This window comes from Plectropomus leopardus, chromosome 19 (assembly GCF_008729295.1).
Source record: "Plectropomus leopardus isolate mb chromosome 19, YSFRI_Pleo_2.0, whole genome shotgun sequence".
NCBI classification, from domain to species: domain Eukaryota; kingdom Metazoa; phylum Chordata; class Actinopteri; order Perciformes; family Serranidae; genus Plectropomus; species Plectropomus leopardus.
The window spans coordinates 23,640,200-23,656,922 of NC_056481.1; the positions used below are offsets into that span (position 1 = coordinate 23,640,200).

General features: G+C 38.1%; 3 protein-coding genes across 3 annotated transcripts in view; 1 reads left to right on the forward strand and 2 right to left on the reverse strand.

Annotated features, from left to right (window-relative positions):
* Positions 1-5,584, reverse strand: part of uts2r2 (urotensin-2 receptor 2) — a 29,639-nt gene extending 24,055 nt beyond the window's left edge. Inside the window, 4 exon segments of the mRNA XM_042507589.1 lie at positions 114-189; positions 2,164-2,337; positions 2,340-2,383; positions 5,312-5,584. Of these exon segments, the coding sequence (XP_042363523.1) occupies positions 114-189; positions 2,164-2,337; positions 2,340-2,383; positions 5,312-5,382 (365 nt within the window). The 5' untranslated portion in view covers positions 5,383-5,584.
* Positions 5,585-5,920: 336 nt separating this feature from the next.
* Positions 5,921-12,099, forward strand: LOC121958573 (hexosaminidase D-like). The gene is given in 12 exon segments (XM_042507587.1): positions 5,921-6,072; positions 6,632-6,747; positions 6,978-7,065; positions 7,579-7,743; positions 7,818-8,001; positions 8,862-8,933; positions 9,047-9,245; positions 9,836-9,957; positions 9,960-9,996; positions 10,086-10,193; positions 11,010-11,099; positions 11,193-12,099. Coding segments are annotated over 12 exon segments (1,440 nt in total). The 5' UTR covers positions 5,921-5,985; the 3' UTR covers positions 11,365-12,099.
* On the reverse strand, positions 11,405-16,353 carry LOC121958577 (cytochrome b-245 chaperone 1 homolog). Its single transcript, XM_042507590.1, has 6 exons — positions 16,226-16,353; positions 14,837-14,924; positions 14,686-14,727; positions 14,421-14,591; positions 14,179-14,323; positions 11,405-12,690 (listed from the first exon to the last, which is right to left on the reverse strand). The coding sequence occupies exons 2-6, from the start codon at positions 14,922-14,924 to the stop codon at positions 12,522-12,524; spliced, it is 615 nt and encodes a 204-aa protein (XP_042363524.1). The 5' UTR covers positions 16,226-16,353; the 3' UTR covers positions 11,405-12,521.
* Between the last annotated feature and the right edge of the window lie 370 nt (positions 16,354-16,723).

The following is a 16,723-nucleotide window of genomic DNA, read 5'->3' on the forward strand; positions in this document are numbered from 1 at the left end:
CAGAAAACATCCTGAATGAGTCAGCTGCATGACAGAGATACACAATGGCAAATGGAGAAACAACGTGAGGACGAGGAGATGAGACACGCTGCACTTTGTATGACACTATTTACCTCCTGAGGACCTGAGCTTCCTCCCTTGTCACCACGCTGTCTGTGACCGCGCGGCCACACTTCTGAGGGGTGCATCCTGGGAGAGACACATGTGAAAGGATTAGAATAATAGCAGAATATCTTGGTGCAGTCGACTCTGGTTTTAGAAGATTTGGGCCCCCAGAGCAGAGAGAAAGTGGCTGGTAGAGAAACAAAGTGCAACGTAGGGAGTTTACTGCTCATTAATGCCACAAAACTAGGGGCTGCTCTCCAAACTCTTGACGGTTGTAATTTATTGCTCGAAGCCTGAACCTCCTGCTGTGTTTCCTTTACACACTGGAGATGCACAGTTTGAACTCCCAGCAGCCCAATTGTTTAATAAGACAAATTTACAATTTGTTCTCTCCTTTTTGCCAAGGATAGTTTCAAAACTGCTTCAAATTTTGCACACTTCTTTTTGTGCGGTGATAAGGTTGGTGGGTATATTTCAATAAAAGATAATACTTCCCTTAAGAAACTGCTCCACCACAAAGTCTGTGAATTATCTTGAGTAATCGAGTCTGATTTCTGGGAAATTGACAATTTTTATTCATGCCAGTGCTGTGAATGAATGCGTTAATATCCAGCAGCAGGAATTTTACACACAGAATGTGAGAAAATACAAATTAAATGAGATTCCTCCCCGAGCTTCTTTTCCTTCTGCACTTCGGCAATGTAAGATTTTGTCAGATAGGCATCAAAATTCCTGATAATCCTTTAACACCTCGATCGAAATCAATTTTCTCTTGCTGCATGCAGATGCCTTTCATTAGCATTTAATCCTCTGAAATCTGATTAACTGGCTTGATTTCTGTCAGAAATATGGGAAGAAACATAATTAGCAACTTGGAAAAAATGTCCTGCAAATGGCAAAAAAATTGTAAAAGGTGACTTTTTTTCACTTTTCTTTTTCAGGTAATTGTTTTGTAACTTTTTTTACTAATTTCTTGATCATTTTTGCACCATTTCTTGTTAAATTGCTTGGTGGCCTCTTCTTCTTCCCATTTTTTTAAGAAATCAAGCCAGCTTGCTCAGGTGTCAAAGGGTTAACTGCACTAAACCAACTGATAAGTACTTGCTTCCACACACTGCTCTGTTGGTTGCAGTTGATCGACTCTTCAAATATCCAGTCCTGCCAATGTGCTATACTGCCATCTAGGCGTCAAAGTGAAATGGTTTGAATTTTAGTTTTCAAGACTTTTTCCCCTTCCACCCTTCAGTCATCAGTTCTTTTATGCATTCAGATGCCTCCAACAAACCTGAAACACCTGAGCATTGTGGTTTGATTTCTTTTAAAACATAGCAAGAAATGTCCCACAAATTGCAAGAAATTGGTTAACGATTCCCTAAAGATTACCCCCCAAAAATTGTTTTAAAAAATAAGGACAGCTTGTTAGAAAACTATCCAAAATAAAGGGAAAATTTCCAGAAAACTACATATTTAATAATTTTAGATTTAAAAGGATAAAGAAATATATAATTGAATGTTTTTTACTCTTTTTGGCTTACTTTCAGGTAATTTTTGAAACAAATTCTTTTGCTCATTTTTGGGACATGTTTTTTAAGTTGCTTGTTGTCCTCTTCCCGTTTTGTTATATAAACACAGAACACAGAACAGCAGAGACATGTCATGACAAGATTTAAAGATAAGAATATTAAGACAAAGTAGAATAACATAAAATTAAAATGTGAATACTTCCCATGTTTTTTAGGGACAACAAACCATTTTGTTCAGGTTTAATATAAGGGGTTAATATACAGATTTAGTGTTTTGTTAAAATGATTATATAATTAACAGAAATTCAGTATGATGGTGTATAAGTGAATCGTGTTTTCCAACTTATAATATTTTGTGACTGAGCCTCACTTATATCAGGTAACACTAACGAGAGGATAGGCAGTGCCAACACCTGGACCGTGCCACTGGAGTATGGTATTTATGAAGTGGGCTGCTCTTTATCCCGTCACTGTCATATTTACACAGCAGAGAGGTGTCAGCTGATCATCTGACATGGCACAGTGACAGTCTCACCTGGATAGCGTTTGTAGTTGTCGTAGTCCTCAGAGCACGGGACAGTGAAGACTCTGGGCTGAGGAGAGACCAGCTCACCCCGGCGGACTAGTGTTTCTGTGATGTCACTGTCCAGTGAGGTCACATACAGCCACATAGCCGCCACGGACAGAATGACCAGCAGCAAGCCCATAAGCCTCGGGACCCCCTCCATGATGATCCCTGCCGCAGCGCATTACCTCTGAAAGAGAAAACAGGTCCGTGTGATCAACGGATTTATTGACAAATTAAATAAACAACACACCACCAACAAAGAGTCAGCTGTGACAACTTAAAGCCATAAGTTGTCAGCAAGAAAGCTATTTCATTACTATATTATTATTATTATTATTATATTACTAGATTCATATACCATATTTACTATATTTACAATACATTTTGCATTTTTTGTGATAATATAATATAATGTGATATCTTAAGACTATAATTATCTAAAAATAAGGATTGTTGTAAAAAAAAAAAAAAAAAAAAAGGGCAGGAACTTCTAACCAAAAAAACTGTGGTGTAAAAGATCCAGATCCAGGCACTCAGGATGGTTTGCAAAGCATAATTCATAAGGCTTTAGACATTAAAAATACACCAACTCATATTGGCTTGCGCCTTCTTCAGAGTGCAGTGACACACTGAGACAAAGAGAGTGATTATAACTGCAGTCCCCACAGGTGTGCACTGGGAGAGAAAATCGTCATGTGCACAGCCAGGTTGGGTTCCCTCTTTGTGATAAAATAGGTCAGACAGTGGGAGGGGGGATTGCTGAGGAAAATAGAAACTTCCAGATGTGCCATCATCGCCCTGCCTATTCCGTCACTGCTTGTGTGGTAGACCACTTTAACATTAAATTCAAAGTGAGAAATGAAATGCACTTTGTGACGTTTTTCTCTTGTTCTATCTGGCAGCAGAGTTTAGTGAGATTTGAGATTTAGTGGCATCTAGTGGTGAGGATTGTAGATTGCAACATGCTGACACTTCTCCCGGTTAGAATTCCTTTATTGTTCATTGTTAAGGAGGTTTTAGCAGAACTATCCGCAGAAGTTTCTTCCTCTCTGGAATGATTGAACGAGGTCAATAAAAAACACTGAAAAAGCAGCTTGATGTTACGCATGAGAGTGTCTCTGGTGCTAATCGGCTCTTCAGTGACGGCTCGCTCACTGGCACCTGCTAATATGTAAATTCCACATCTTTAGGAGGAGTTTTTTACAGGAAGCCCAATCATACACAGATGTCTCTTCCTCGCTAAAACAAGCAGCCAGGAGATTTAAATCAATAAAACACTGAATAAAGAGGTTGAATAAAGAGGTTGCTTTTGAAAAAATCTTTATTTTTCCAATGCTTTTGTGGCAGAGGAGCTGCTAACTATGGCGGCTGGCACAAAAACATGAAAACACGAGTGGCCCTATGTAGAGCCAGTGTTTGGTTTGTCTGTTCTGGGCTACTGTAGAAACATGGCGGTGCAACATGGCAATCTCCATGCACTAGGACCTGCTCCCTATGTAGGTATAACTAACTATTTGACAAAGTGCATTTCATTTTTCAGTTTGACAAGGTTAAAGTGGTCTACCACACAAGCAGTGACGGGAATAGGCAGGGCGATGATGGCACATCTGGAAGTTTCTATTTTCCTCAGCTATCCCCCAACTGCTGTCTGACCTGTTTTATCACAAAGAGGGAACCCAACCTGGCTGAGCACATGATGATTTTCTCTACACGAGAGGTCATTCAGGACATTCAATAAAATATTAAATATCACAGAGGGTACAAAGTGGATATTTATGGAAACTAACATTACCTGTCAGATGTTCTGTAATTTGGAAGTACAATGAAAAAGGAACCATCCTGTGATAAAAATGTGATTCCACTAACAGTTGTTTTTTTATTACCGATTAATATGAATAATCAGCTGTTTACTTGTTAATGCAACAGAGTGATGTTAGTAGAACCAACAAAATCATTAACATACATGCAGTGAAATATATAAAAGCGTATGTGAAGAAATGTAAAATTATAGAAATAAATAAAAGTTTAAATGTAAACTGACAAATGTTTCAAAATGTATGACAAGTTAAGAAAGGAATTGTATAAAAATGTAGAAAGAAATTGAAGACATTTATCTGTTTGTCTCAATTAAATAACCAACTACATTTATTTACACAAGTAACTTTTAATTCAGTCAATGTATTTCTGCATTTTTGCAACTTTGTATTCATTTATTTGTTTATTTGTATATTTATTTTTTACAATTATAAGTATGTTTTGTTATAATAACACTAACAGAACAATGTGATATGTGAAAGAAGCAGTGATAAAGTTGTGAAATAAAACCACTATCGACTTCAAGTCATAATCACAAAAAACCCAATCAAGCGTTAGGAACTGTTCATTATTTATGAGGGTGGAGAAAGAGGTGCAAAATGTAGGAGGCATTGTTTTTCAAGCACTAAGGAAGGATTTTTTAAGTTGGTATTTTGCATTCATTAAGTGTGGCACCACTGTCCCTGGTGCCGGTGTAATATAATATCCCCTTTCTGGTAAATATACATCTCTATTCTTGTAAAAAAAAAAAAAAAAATTCTCTCGTAAAATTACAATGTTATTCTCGTAAAATTACAACTTTATTTTCATAAAATTACAACATTTTTCCCCATAAAATTCCAACTTTTTTTCTCGTAAAATTCCTACTTTTATCTCTCGTAAAAATTTTACTTAATTCTTGTAATGTTGCGAGTATATCCTCGTAAAAGTCTGACCTTTTTTTCTCGTAAAATTCCAACTTTTAATGTAATGTCACGTGTTTGTTCTCATAAAATTGCGACTTTTTTCTCATAGAACTACAACTTAATTTTCGTTATACTATGACTTTATCCATGAAATCCAACTTTTATCCCCCAACACAGCCTTATCCTCTGTCGTACTCCCCAACCACCCTCTCCTCTGATAAATTAAGAACAGTCCCTACAGCATGTATGCATTTTCCACTCTCTGCAGACTGCATATGCATCATTAATTACAGTATACCTTTGCTGTCATTACTTCAGTTAATAGTACACCTTCTCCTCTCACCGTGTTTAGTTTAACTCAGGCAGCACAACAGCAGCGTTTTATCCACTCACACCTTTTAATTTTCTTCTCTATCTCTGTAGCATTCGAGCCTGGTGTGTTTCTCATTCGCTGTAATAACGCCATTTTGACTTGAGGTGTGCTGCGCAGCGTTTACAGAACACCGTCACACACGGTTGCTGTTGCTTTGGCTGAACATGTCGTAGGTCCGTGCACCCCGCCAACAGCTCGTACCACCACCTGAAGCCCTCTGCACTTCCTGGTGGACGCGTATCCGTCAACCTCATTGGCTCTCCGTAAGAGAAAGCGACGTTTTCATTGGACCACGTCCAGGTGAGTTCGGCTTCACCGCACAGCTGCTAAAACAGAACAAAATCGACATCTAAATACGTCGTAATCCGTTGTTTGATACTCTGTCTGTAGCCTCGTAAACTCTCATAATGTTTGCATGTCGCGTGCATTCTTCCATCCATTGCTCTGCATGCGGAGACTAAATTAATCGATTACCTACACTGTGTGTTTACACTGAAACGACTGGGCTGGTGAACGTCTCTTGTTCATGAAAAAGTGATCTGCCTCAAAATAACATCCTTCTCGGAGTGCCTGACCTCTCGAATATAAATCTCTGGTTCCTGATTGGACTTCACTGTCCTGGTGAGTCAAACAAATGACCTAAAGTTCATTCACAATCTCAGTTGTATCTACTGATCTTATTTTGTAACAGGCAGAATGAAGTGTCCACCCTGGCCTAAAGGAAAGAAACTGGTCCACCTGGATTTGAAAGGTGCCCCCCCGAGGGTGGAATATCTTCACAGGGTGAGCAGCAGCTTCATTTGTCATCTGCTGCCGATATATAACAGTTAATTTGGCTAATAATCGATATCGATGCAGCCTATCCACTTTCTTTTCACCTAATTTTAGTGAGCAACAAATTTCCTCTGTAGTGGAGTTAACATCATATTATGCACACTCTCATTGTGTGTTTTCAGCGTATGTAATTTTCATTCATTATGCAAAATAAAAAAAATTAAAAATTAAACTCAGGGTTGATATTTTGTACAAGTTCATTTTGTCAATTAAATAATAATAATAATATATATATATTATATATATGTTTGTTTGTGTGTGTGTGCGTGTGTATAACAAAACAACAACAAAAGACAATAAAAGTAAAACAATAAAAGCAATCAAACCAGAAATAAAATGAAGTAAAATAGATAGAACATAAATTAAAAAGAGAGAAGTGATTTAAAAGAAGTTAAAGCCAATATCTGCCAATACAAATGACATGCCCAAATTATTTTGCATCCCTAATTTACACTTCTGTCACTGTTTAAATATTATTTTTTGCATTAATGTGCATTTTTTTCTTTAGCTGATGGAGCTGTTCTCTCAGCTGGGAGTGGACGGCCTGCTGGTGGAGTACGAGGACATGTTTCCTTATGAGGGGGAGCTGAAATTGCTGCAGGCCACAGCGCAGCCCGCTTACAGGTGCAGTTTGGGATGTAAACACCTCACACTGCCGCCTCCATTCCTGATTTATGGGCTGGGTGGAATTGTATGTGCTTTTTTTATCTGTCTCATCGTGCTGTGAGATCCTGTAATAAAACTATAACCCTTCCTGTGTGTGATAGAGATAAAAGTTAGCATGCAAGTCTGACGTGCTATAAAATGCTTTGGTTCACTAAGTTCAGTGTCTGTTTACTGTGTGTTGTTTCCAGCCGAGAGGAGGTGTTATCTCTGCAGGACTTTGCCAGATCTAAAGGCATGGAGGTCATCCCACTTGTGCAGACTTTTGGTCATATGGAGGTGAGGCAAATATCTGGCTTGCTTTTTGAGACCTGAGCATATTGGCTTGATATCTTCCAAAAACATGAGGAGAGGGCAGTGAGCAACTTTCTGAAAATAAGCATAAAAAAAGTATAATAATATGTTTTTTTTAACCTTTATTTTAGGATTTTCAACATAGAACAAACACTCAGTACTTCTCTTAAACATCTTAGCCACAAAATTCTTTAGAGATAAAAATAAATAATATTCATAGTATTAGTAAGTAATACAAATGATAATAATAATAATAATAAAAAGGTCTCGGTCTTAGACATTCACAGTCAAATAAAATACATATACACAGCAATAGAGGGTTTATTGTTAATAATAATAATTATAATTATGATTATTATGTAAAATACTTCTGTAAAATATTATAAATATAGTTTTCTGCACTTTTTTATTGGTCAGGTTTATAACTGTTTATTATGGCTACAAATGCCCAATTTTTCGATTGGTCATTTCTCTGTGTCCGTCCCTTCTCTGTTACAGTTTGTGTTGAAGCATCGGCCCATGTGGAGCCTGAGAGAGGTGCCACACTGTGTGGGCACGCTGAATCCACACAAAGAGGAGGGGGTGAGGCTGGTGATGGAGATGCTGAGGCAGGTGGTGGAGCTGCATCCAGGCTTAAAGACACTGCACATTGGAGCAGACGAGGTAAGTTAGCCATTTCTTTAAAGTTATGGTCCAAAGTATCATCATTTAACGTCCTCGTTTTTAAATTCCTCAAGGTGTACATGCTTGGAGAGGGAGCGGAGTCCAAACTGTGGCTGGCCTCACCTGGATGTACAGTGGAGCATCTTTTCTTGAGTCATGTGACCAAGGTGGCTCAGGCCATCAAGGAGGCGTGGCCACACATGACCATCATCATGTGGGATGATATGATGAGAGGCATGAGCCAGGACACACTAAAAGGTAAAGAAGAAATCCAGTTTGTCACCACCAAACCCAGTTACATTTACATTACAACTACAGTTATTACTACAGTTAGCAAATAAAGGAAAAAATTGCAGAAAAATACCATGTGCGACAGCTGACAGCCCAGGTGCATCAGCATACATCAAATAAAGTCAGTTCCTTAAAAGTGTTTCGACACTAAGATCAGGTGTAAAAAGGTAGCTTAACCAAGGCACTGCGTAAAAGATGCATTTTAATATGACTTGTGTAGTTTACCTTTCACTCATTTCTTGCAAATGTTTAGATCATTTCTTCTTTCATTGATCTTTGCCTTCTTCCTATTTTTTTTAAAGATATTTCTTTGACATTTTTGCCTTTATTAGATAGGACAGGAGATTGCTAGCGTGAAAGGGGGAGAGAGAGGGAATGACATGCAGCCGCAGCTGCAGTTGCTGCGGCAAGGACACTGCCTTCATATATGGGGCGCCTGCTTTATCCACTGAGCAGCCCGATGCCCCTTCTTCCTATGTTTTTGACAGAAATCAAGCCAATTTGCTTAGGTTTCAAAGGGTTATTGCTCTGAATGTCATAAACAAACCTTTAGGTAAAGGATTAAAATACTTCTCCCACCATCGAGTGTAGGTGGGTGGATAATAACAGTAATATAAGCTACAATATTAAGAATCCTATATTGGATTCATGTGTCCAAACAGAAAAAAAAATGGAAATTATACTTGCTGGGACTCTCTCAGGGATTCCTGGTGGTCCTCAGGTCTTATTTTTAGAACCACTGTTGTTTTTATGTATTTGTTCATCTCAGTGTGTCTTAATTTAACCATTTTTGTTAATTTTTTATTTTATTTTTATCCATGTGACAGCTAGTGGTCTAGTGGGACTCGTCCAGCCCATGTTGTGGGACTACACCCCTGATCTGGATGTGGACAGAACTGGTAGGAACCATCTACTGTGGGAATTAGTGTTCAAACATTAAGCTTTGATACATTTCCAAATATTCTGCAGCATGCACAGAGCTTTGTTATGTATATTCTCTTGTTTTGTGCAGTGTCTCTGCTGGAGAAGTACTACAGTGCTGGTATGTCAGATGTTTGGGCAGCCAGCTCCTTTAAAGGCTCCACCAGTGTTTACACGTGTGTGCCGTGCACGCAGAGACACGTGGACAATCATGAGCAGTGGCTGAAGGTGGCTGCATCTGTATCTGCCGGTGTCAATCTGCAGGGCATCGCCATCACAGGCTGGCAAAGGTAGAGGAATTTGTTATTTTCTGTCAAATTCTTTTTGTACATCTGTGTTATGTACAGTGGTGGAATTTAACTAAGTACATTTACTCAAGTACTGTACCTAAGCATGGCTTTCAGGTACTTTTATTTCACTTGAGTAATTTATTTTCATGCTACTTTATTTTTTACTTTTTTTTCCTGCACATTTCAGAGGGAAATAGTGTACTTTTTACTTCATTATATTTATCTACCAGCTTTAGTTACTTTACAAAATAAGATTTTTTACATTAAAAAACATTAGAAGGGTTTATAAAATATGATGTTCGTTAAAAAATAAATGACCAAACAGTTTTGTGCGAGTACAGCTGCAACAATTAATTGATTAATCAACGAGTTGATTCACAGTATATTAATTGCCAATTAATTTGATAATTATTAAAGTTTTTTGTTTTTTTTTTTAAGTTTTGGGTGTTTTTTGATTTTTTTTTAAATGGTTAATTTCTTTAATTTTTTTAAAATAATTTTTATGGAGTGTTTTTTTTTTATTTCAATTTTTAAAATAATTTTGAGCTTTTCACACAATCACACATCTGACATAATTTTTTCACGGTCAGGTACGACCACCTGTCAGTGCTGTGCGAGCTGATGCATGTGGCCCTTCCATCGCTCGCAGCCTGTCTCCAGACTCTCCACCACGGTCAGTTCAGCGCTGAGGTTCAGAGCAAAGTCACTGAGAGCCTGGGATCTCCTCGGTGGAGGTGGAGGCCATGGAGAGGTGATGTCCAGTGTTGTTTTATGAACTCCACTATGACTATGTAGTGTTCCTCTCCAGATTAACAGGATTCTGTTCCATGTGGTCTGCAGGACTTCTGCAGGCGACTCGCTGTTCCCAGGAAGGAGGCTGGTGGAGTTAACTGTAGAACTCAATTCACTGCTGAACTCTGAGGACATACGATTTTTTGAAAACAACATGTGAGTTGTGGGCTGTGATCATATTTCCAATGAGTCATCGAACTTAACCCTTTTAAACCTGAGCAAATTGGCTTGATTTCTTTTAAAAACATGCAAAGATGGCAATGAGCAACCAGAAATTACACAAAACTTAGCAGGAAATTTGTGAAAAGTTGCAAGGAAAATAAGCATAAAAAAGGGGGGAAAGGTGCGCAGTTTCTTTAATTTAATTTTTTTCTGTAACATAATTTTAAAAATAGATCATTAAGGGAATTATAAATATAGTTTTTTTAACATTTCCCTAATTTGTTGGTAATTCCTAAGAATCCCATCCAGCTCAAAACAAAAGAAACAAAGAAAAAAGTAACAAAACAAAATAAGAACATGACCTGAAAAAAAACTCTAAAATAAAAATTAAAAAAAAAATTAAATTGAATATAAATATCATTTTTTTCCATAATATAATTTTAACTATATACAGTAACTATTTCATTATATTATTATTATTATTAGTAGTAGTAGTTTTCTTGATATTTTTCTCCAGTCATTTTTCTAATGAAACTCTCTTTTTTCTTTTTGTTTTGTTTTATTTTAAGTCATTTCTTTCCATTTGTTTTTGCAACATACCAAGAAATTTCATGTCAAGTTGCTAATTGCCTCTTTTCCCATGTTTTTTTGAAAGAAATCCCATTTCAGAGGTTTAAATATTTGCGAAAGACTTCTGAAGGCGATAACAAAACTGATTTCAATTCGGGTTTTAAAGGGTTGTAGTAGTAATATACACTTTATTAGCACTTTTCTCCGAATAAATAACTATATGCCTGTGTGCTCCTGCAGGTTTGTAAGAGGATGGGTTCAGCCCCTTCCACCGGCAGAGGAAAATGGTAACCCTCTCATTGCAATGCAAGTTCACAGCCAGGCATCAATGTGAGGAGAATAAGTTGCTTTCCCTTCCTAAAATTTGTTTAAGAAATCTCTTTAGCCTTTAACAGAAAACCCATCTGATCTTGTCCCCTTCAGGTATTTGACTACGTTAGAAGAGAAGGTGGAGGAAGTGAAGGCAGAGATGGTGCGTTTTTACCCAGAGTCAACAGCCCAGGAGTGGATAGAGGAACACGTCAGCCCTGTGGTGGTTCCTCTGCAGAGGATAACAGAGGAGATCAGAGCCTGTGTCAATGAGATGGTGCCCTAAAATATTCAGAATCAACTGCTTTTTCGATCCAGTACTGCTCTCCGCAATTTTTTTGTGAACAGCACTGAAATTAACAGGAGTGACTTTATATTTGCACTTAACCAAGGGCAAACTGCTGTGTGTGTAAATTGCACTAATTGTAGCAAAGAAAGGAAATAATATTAGAAGAAGGCTTTGAGTTTAACTGTAAAAGAATTTTATATCATTCCTCCAAATGTATCACAGTAAACAAAGACAATAAAATCATCAAACAACATTTTAAAAAATCATCTAATTTTCTTTAAAGCACAGCAGAACACAATAAAATTCACCACCAGCCTTTTAAAGGGATACTTTTTTTGAAGTTGGGGTGTATGGGGTGTTTATCCATAGACAGTGTATTACAAATAGTAAATGTCACTTTTCAGAAAAAAAGAAAAACAGTTTGTCCAAAACACCAAACAGTTTGCCTGAGAGTGAGTCTTTGGTTCCCAAAAAGTATATAAAGGTTAAAAGACAGACCAGCAACAGGCCAAAGCATTTCGCATATAATTAACTCATGATTGAGCCTTGAGAGGCACTCATGCTTGATTACAGTTTTCACATCCGGATTGCGCACCAGGTTTTGAAAAAAAAAACATGCAGAAAGGTGATTATCAACTGGGTGGTCCATGAAAACTGTGGGAAAAGCACTTTCCATTGACTTACACACAAACACGTATTAGAGTTCAGTAGGAAGGCACAATATCTATAATCTGGAGTGTATTCCCAAATAGTAATTAGATCAAAAAAAAAGAGAGAGCTGCAGTTTACGGTACATTGAAAGATTTTTTTTCATTCCCTGGAGCTGTTTTAGAAAACTTTAAGTAAACTATGAAACATCTACATGACAGAATTGGAAGATTTTTCCATCCCATTTCACATGAAAATAAATTTTAAAAACATTTTACTATAACCTCCGGACGCTGCCATGACCCCACCTGACATTGAAAATAAATACAAGGGTGACAGTCTGGGAGGAAAACTGAAAATATCTCCTTGGCTCATGCACATGCTAATAGTATAACATGTAGTGAGGGCATCACTGAAACATCACCCTCTGTAATGTCATAGCAATGACAGAATGCCCCTTAATCAATCCACCAGAAATATCAGCAGGGTTGCAGGTCACAGAGAGATCACAGTTTGTCTTCTTCGCCATCTGATCCACTGCTGTTGTCCAAAGAATCTTCCTCCTCCTCCTCCTCCTCCTCTACATACTCTGCCTCCTCCTCCTGCTGCCTGCGCTGCTGCAGCTCCTCCAGCCCCAAGAAGCGCTTCAGCAGTGCAGCCACGGCCTCCACATCACTGACGGGCAACAGAAGAACAGGGACATGCCACATTATCTTGTGCTAGTTCTTCCTAATATAATTCAGTTTTAATAATAATTCAGACAATAAGATGACTTTGAACCCAGATTTAAAGAGCATGTTTGGTATTTTGGAACCTGGACCCTATTTTCCCATGTTTTGTGTCTAAGTGATTAATGGGGACAACATGTTTGGAAAATCGGCCCAGTATTGAGGGAAAGAGCTGCAGCTGGTCATGAAACAGCCTGCGGTGTAACCATTAGCTGCATTTGGCACTGTCAATTTACATCCAATAATTATTATTTCTTTTGCCAGTGACAGTCTTGGATTGTTAAAATGAGTATCTGATAACATTATGGAAAGGATTCCTAAGCGATCGACCTTTTTGTTAAACGGTTACATCATTGCCATCATTGCCAAACCCAGCATACTCCCTTTAAATAAACAGTAATTTTAGCTCGTATGGAGCCAGCATATTTTCACATTTAACTGGGTGAGTTAAGGGATAATTTCAACCAAACTAGAGCTGGTGGAAGAGTGAAAATATGAACCAAGATGGCTTTTGTGAGTTTTTTTAAGATTATTTTTCTGGGCTTTTATGCCTTTAATTGGTTAGGAAAGGTCAAGTGTGAAGGGGTGGCGGTGAGGACACAGCCTCTGTACATGGGGTGCCTGCGCTATCCACCAAACCACCGAGCGCCCCAGCTTTTGTGAGTTTTACTGTGTTACTGTCAACTTTAAATGAAGTGTGTTTTTATTGATGATAGAATTACTGTTTTTTTTAAATGGAGTCTGGTGGGCTTGGTGATGGCGATTTTTGGGATCTTTCTGTTGAAACAAACATGATCTTACTCTTCAACAAATAAATCTCTGTAGGGATCATTTCCATAATGTTGTCACACACCTGGAATAATAATTTGAGCCTGTAAGGGGCCAAAACAAACACTAGCGGACGTAAATTGATGGTGTGCAAATGCCCCAAGTGATTACATTGCAGCCTGGTTCGGGACTGCCTGCTGCAGTTCAATATTGGATGAATTTTGAAAACTGCTTTTCCTATTACTCACTTTCCCACCAAAACATGGGGAAAAAAGAAATAAGAAAATGCGAGTTCACCCTTTTGAAACTGACAAATGATGAACAAGATAGCAAACATTATTAACAAAACAAATGCAAAGCAACATTATTATTTGTTTTGACACATTTTCTGGCCACCTGATGAATGTAAGTCCAATATTCACCCTCCTGTTGGCTCAGTTTTAGTCTCCAAGTCTCAAAATAAATATCTGGCTCGCTAGCCAGTAAAGGTTCCACTATGTTCAACAGCAAGTTGTTTAATGTGGCTGTCATTTGGTGCTGGCCAGGCAATGCAAAGTAGGTTTATTAGAGTTTTTGACTAGAAAAAAGAGGCAAATGAGAGCTGTAAGGGTGAACCAAAACAATAAATTTAAAACAATGAGCTCATGAGGCTGAGGCAGATACCTACCTGCGTCCTCCTAGTGTGGCGCTCTGAGTCAGGGGGTAGGAGAAGCCTGCAGCCAGCCGCAGCATCAGAAGGTAGCCCTTCCCCAAATAGCGAACCTTCTCTTCTTGGACGCAGATGTCACACAGCTGTGTCAGATCCAACACAACTGAGAGAGAGAAACAGTGAAAGAAAAAACTTCAAATCTAAGGCTGTGACCTCTGGAGACTACTGCACTGAGTGACGCGCTCTGTTGTGTTACCGACCTTTCTCTTGCCCCTTTTTCCATAATGTCAGGATGAAAGCATACAAGCTAAACGTCCTGAGCTCTATCAGGTTCTTGGTTTTGTCAAACACAGCCTCCTCCCATTCATCCATGTTCTGCATGGCTACAAACAGACAGCCCGTCACGTAGAAAAGCTTCCACAAGATGCTGTCTGCACGAACGCATGAAATAAAAAAGAAGAAAAAGAGTCACAGTAAGCAAATGTGGAAAGTTATTTGATAAACTGATAAAATGAGTTTGTGTACCTGAGCTGTAGTATGCAGCAGCCAACCCAACAGATCCTATACCTGCAAATAAATGATTGAAATTATGATGAGAGACAATACAGGGACTTAGTTTGGGATTTGTATTTCATATTTGATTATATTGATTATATAAACATTTGCACACACTTACCAACGAGAAGGGACCAGGAGCGGATGCCCGGGGATCTCTTCAGGTGGAGCAGGGTGGAGCTGTGCTCCTCTACTGTCATGTAGCCCATCTGAACAGAGGCAACAATATGAACTGTCAAATATGCTGAAAGACATGGTCAGTATACCCCTACCATAAAGGGCCAGTACACCCAAATGAAAAAATATATACTCTAGGAGTCTTCAGAGCTTCAGGCTTAATGTGTATTAACATCTTTGTGCTACTTTCAAAGACCTTTTGTTATTAGTGCAGGACAATTAATTGAAATTTTATCAACATCACAATATGTATTAGTGCCATTTCCAAATTACAGTCTGCAAAATATCAGTTAAAGGTCCCATATTATGTTCATTTTCAGGTTCATACTCGTATTTGGGCTTTCTACTAGAACATGATTACATGGCTTAATTTTCAAGAAACACTTAATTTTTCTCATACTGTCTTCCTAAATATACCTGTAATCACCCGCTGTCGCAAACACTCTGTTTTAGCGCCTGTCTCTTTAAGAGCCCCCCCGACAGAGCCCAGTTTGCATTAATCTACTTAAGTTTTTACAGGACTTTCACATCCTCACCCTCAGTTTCTGTGCACTGTCATTGCAGCTGGGAATGACTATAAAGGCGCCTTTTACATTTATATCATATTTGTAACATCACAAATTCATGTAAGTTCTGACGGCTCATTTAAAGGCACAGTTTCAGAATACAGGCTGTATGCATTTCTCTGTGGATTGACTGTTTTGATACTCACAATATATTTATGCCACCTATACCTATATTTTTTTAAAACATGGAACTCAGATTTTTCAATTTGGGACCTTTAAAGCACAATAAAGGGCATACTGATTGCCTTGATGTGGGTTCTGTTTTGTCACCAGTGAGGAGACACTGAAACTGTGTTTAAATCTATTTTTACGATCTCCATTATGTTTTTTTTCTTATCAAATTAAACTGAAACCAGGCAGTGTTTTACCTTAGAAAAACTGTACACAAAGAATGCACAGAGAGCGGGAATAATGAAGCAAGGCCCCCCAAGCAGGTTAATCCAGCCATGGTCTGTTATCCAGAGACAATGTCCCAGTTATTCTGGATAATCTAGATATAGTATGTTGCCAAAAACAGCAGAGATGTGTTGTGAGTTTGTTCTTAGAATTGTTCAGAATAACCAGTATATTATTACTGGAGAAATGCATGGCTGTTTTGACATCTGTCCTTTTACCTTTCAACAGAATAAAAATGAAAACCCAACAAGACAAGAAAGATTCTCCTGCTGATGATGATGGTGGCTGGATGTGATGGAAAAGACTTGCCTACACTGTCTCCCCCAAAACAGTATAAAGACACCAACAATGACACATTTTGTACCTCTTACCTTAAATTCTTCTTTCTCTCTGTAAATGTTCGCCCTGCGGAGTTAGCAAAAGCGAATTTTTACGAGGAAACACATGTACTGAATTATAAGGAAGTTCTATTCATATTATTGCAACAACTGTCCTGCATGGGTGATACTTCCTTCCTGGATCCGCCTGCTCTGATTGGACGGGCTCACTTTGTTGTCACCTTCAAAATAAAAGTATTAAATGATTAAAATAAGAGAAAATATGTATTTTGCTGTGTAGTCGCCAGACTTTTGGTTTTCTAAAACACAGTGCATTTTTCAAAAGAAATTTTCTTTCGTTTTGTACTGAGTTAGGGTTAAATTTTCCATTTTTTTTTTTACAATTTCGTCGTTATATTTGGGATCTATTTTGAAAAAATCAGAAGCTGGCCATGCAACCTGAAAAGCCGGCAGTCAGGAGAAACTTTTAGACCAATTTAGAGTTTTTAGCGCTTAACATAACATTATTTGTCAATTTTCTATCAGGACAAA

Excerpts from the sequence above, each read along its gene's own strand:
- LOC121958577 (XM_042507590.1), bottom strand. The coding sequence starts at position 14,924 with ATGGGCTACATGACAGTAGAGGAGCACAGCTCCACCCTGCTCCACCTG. Across the intron at positions 14,592-14,685 it reads TGCTGCATACTACAGCTCAG|ACAGCATCTTGTGGAAGCTT; the intron begins GTACACAAACTC and ends GCGTTCGTGCAG. Across the intron at positions 14,324-14,420 it reads GAAAAAGGGGCAAGAGAAAG|TTGTGTTGGATCTGACACAG; the intron begins GTCGGTAACACA and ends TCTCTCTCTCAG.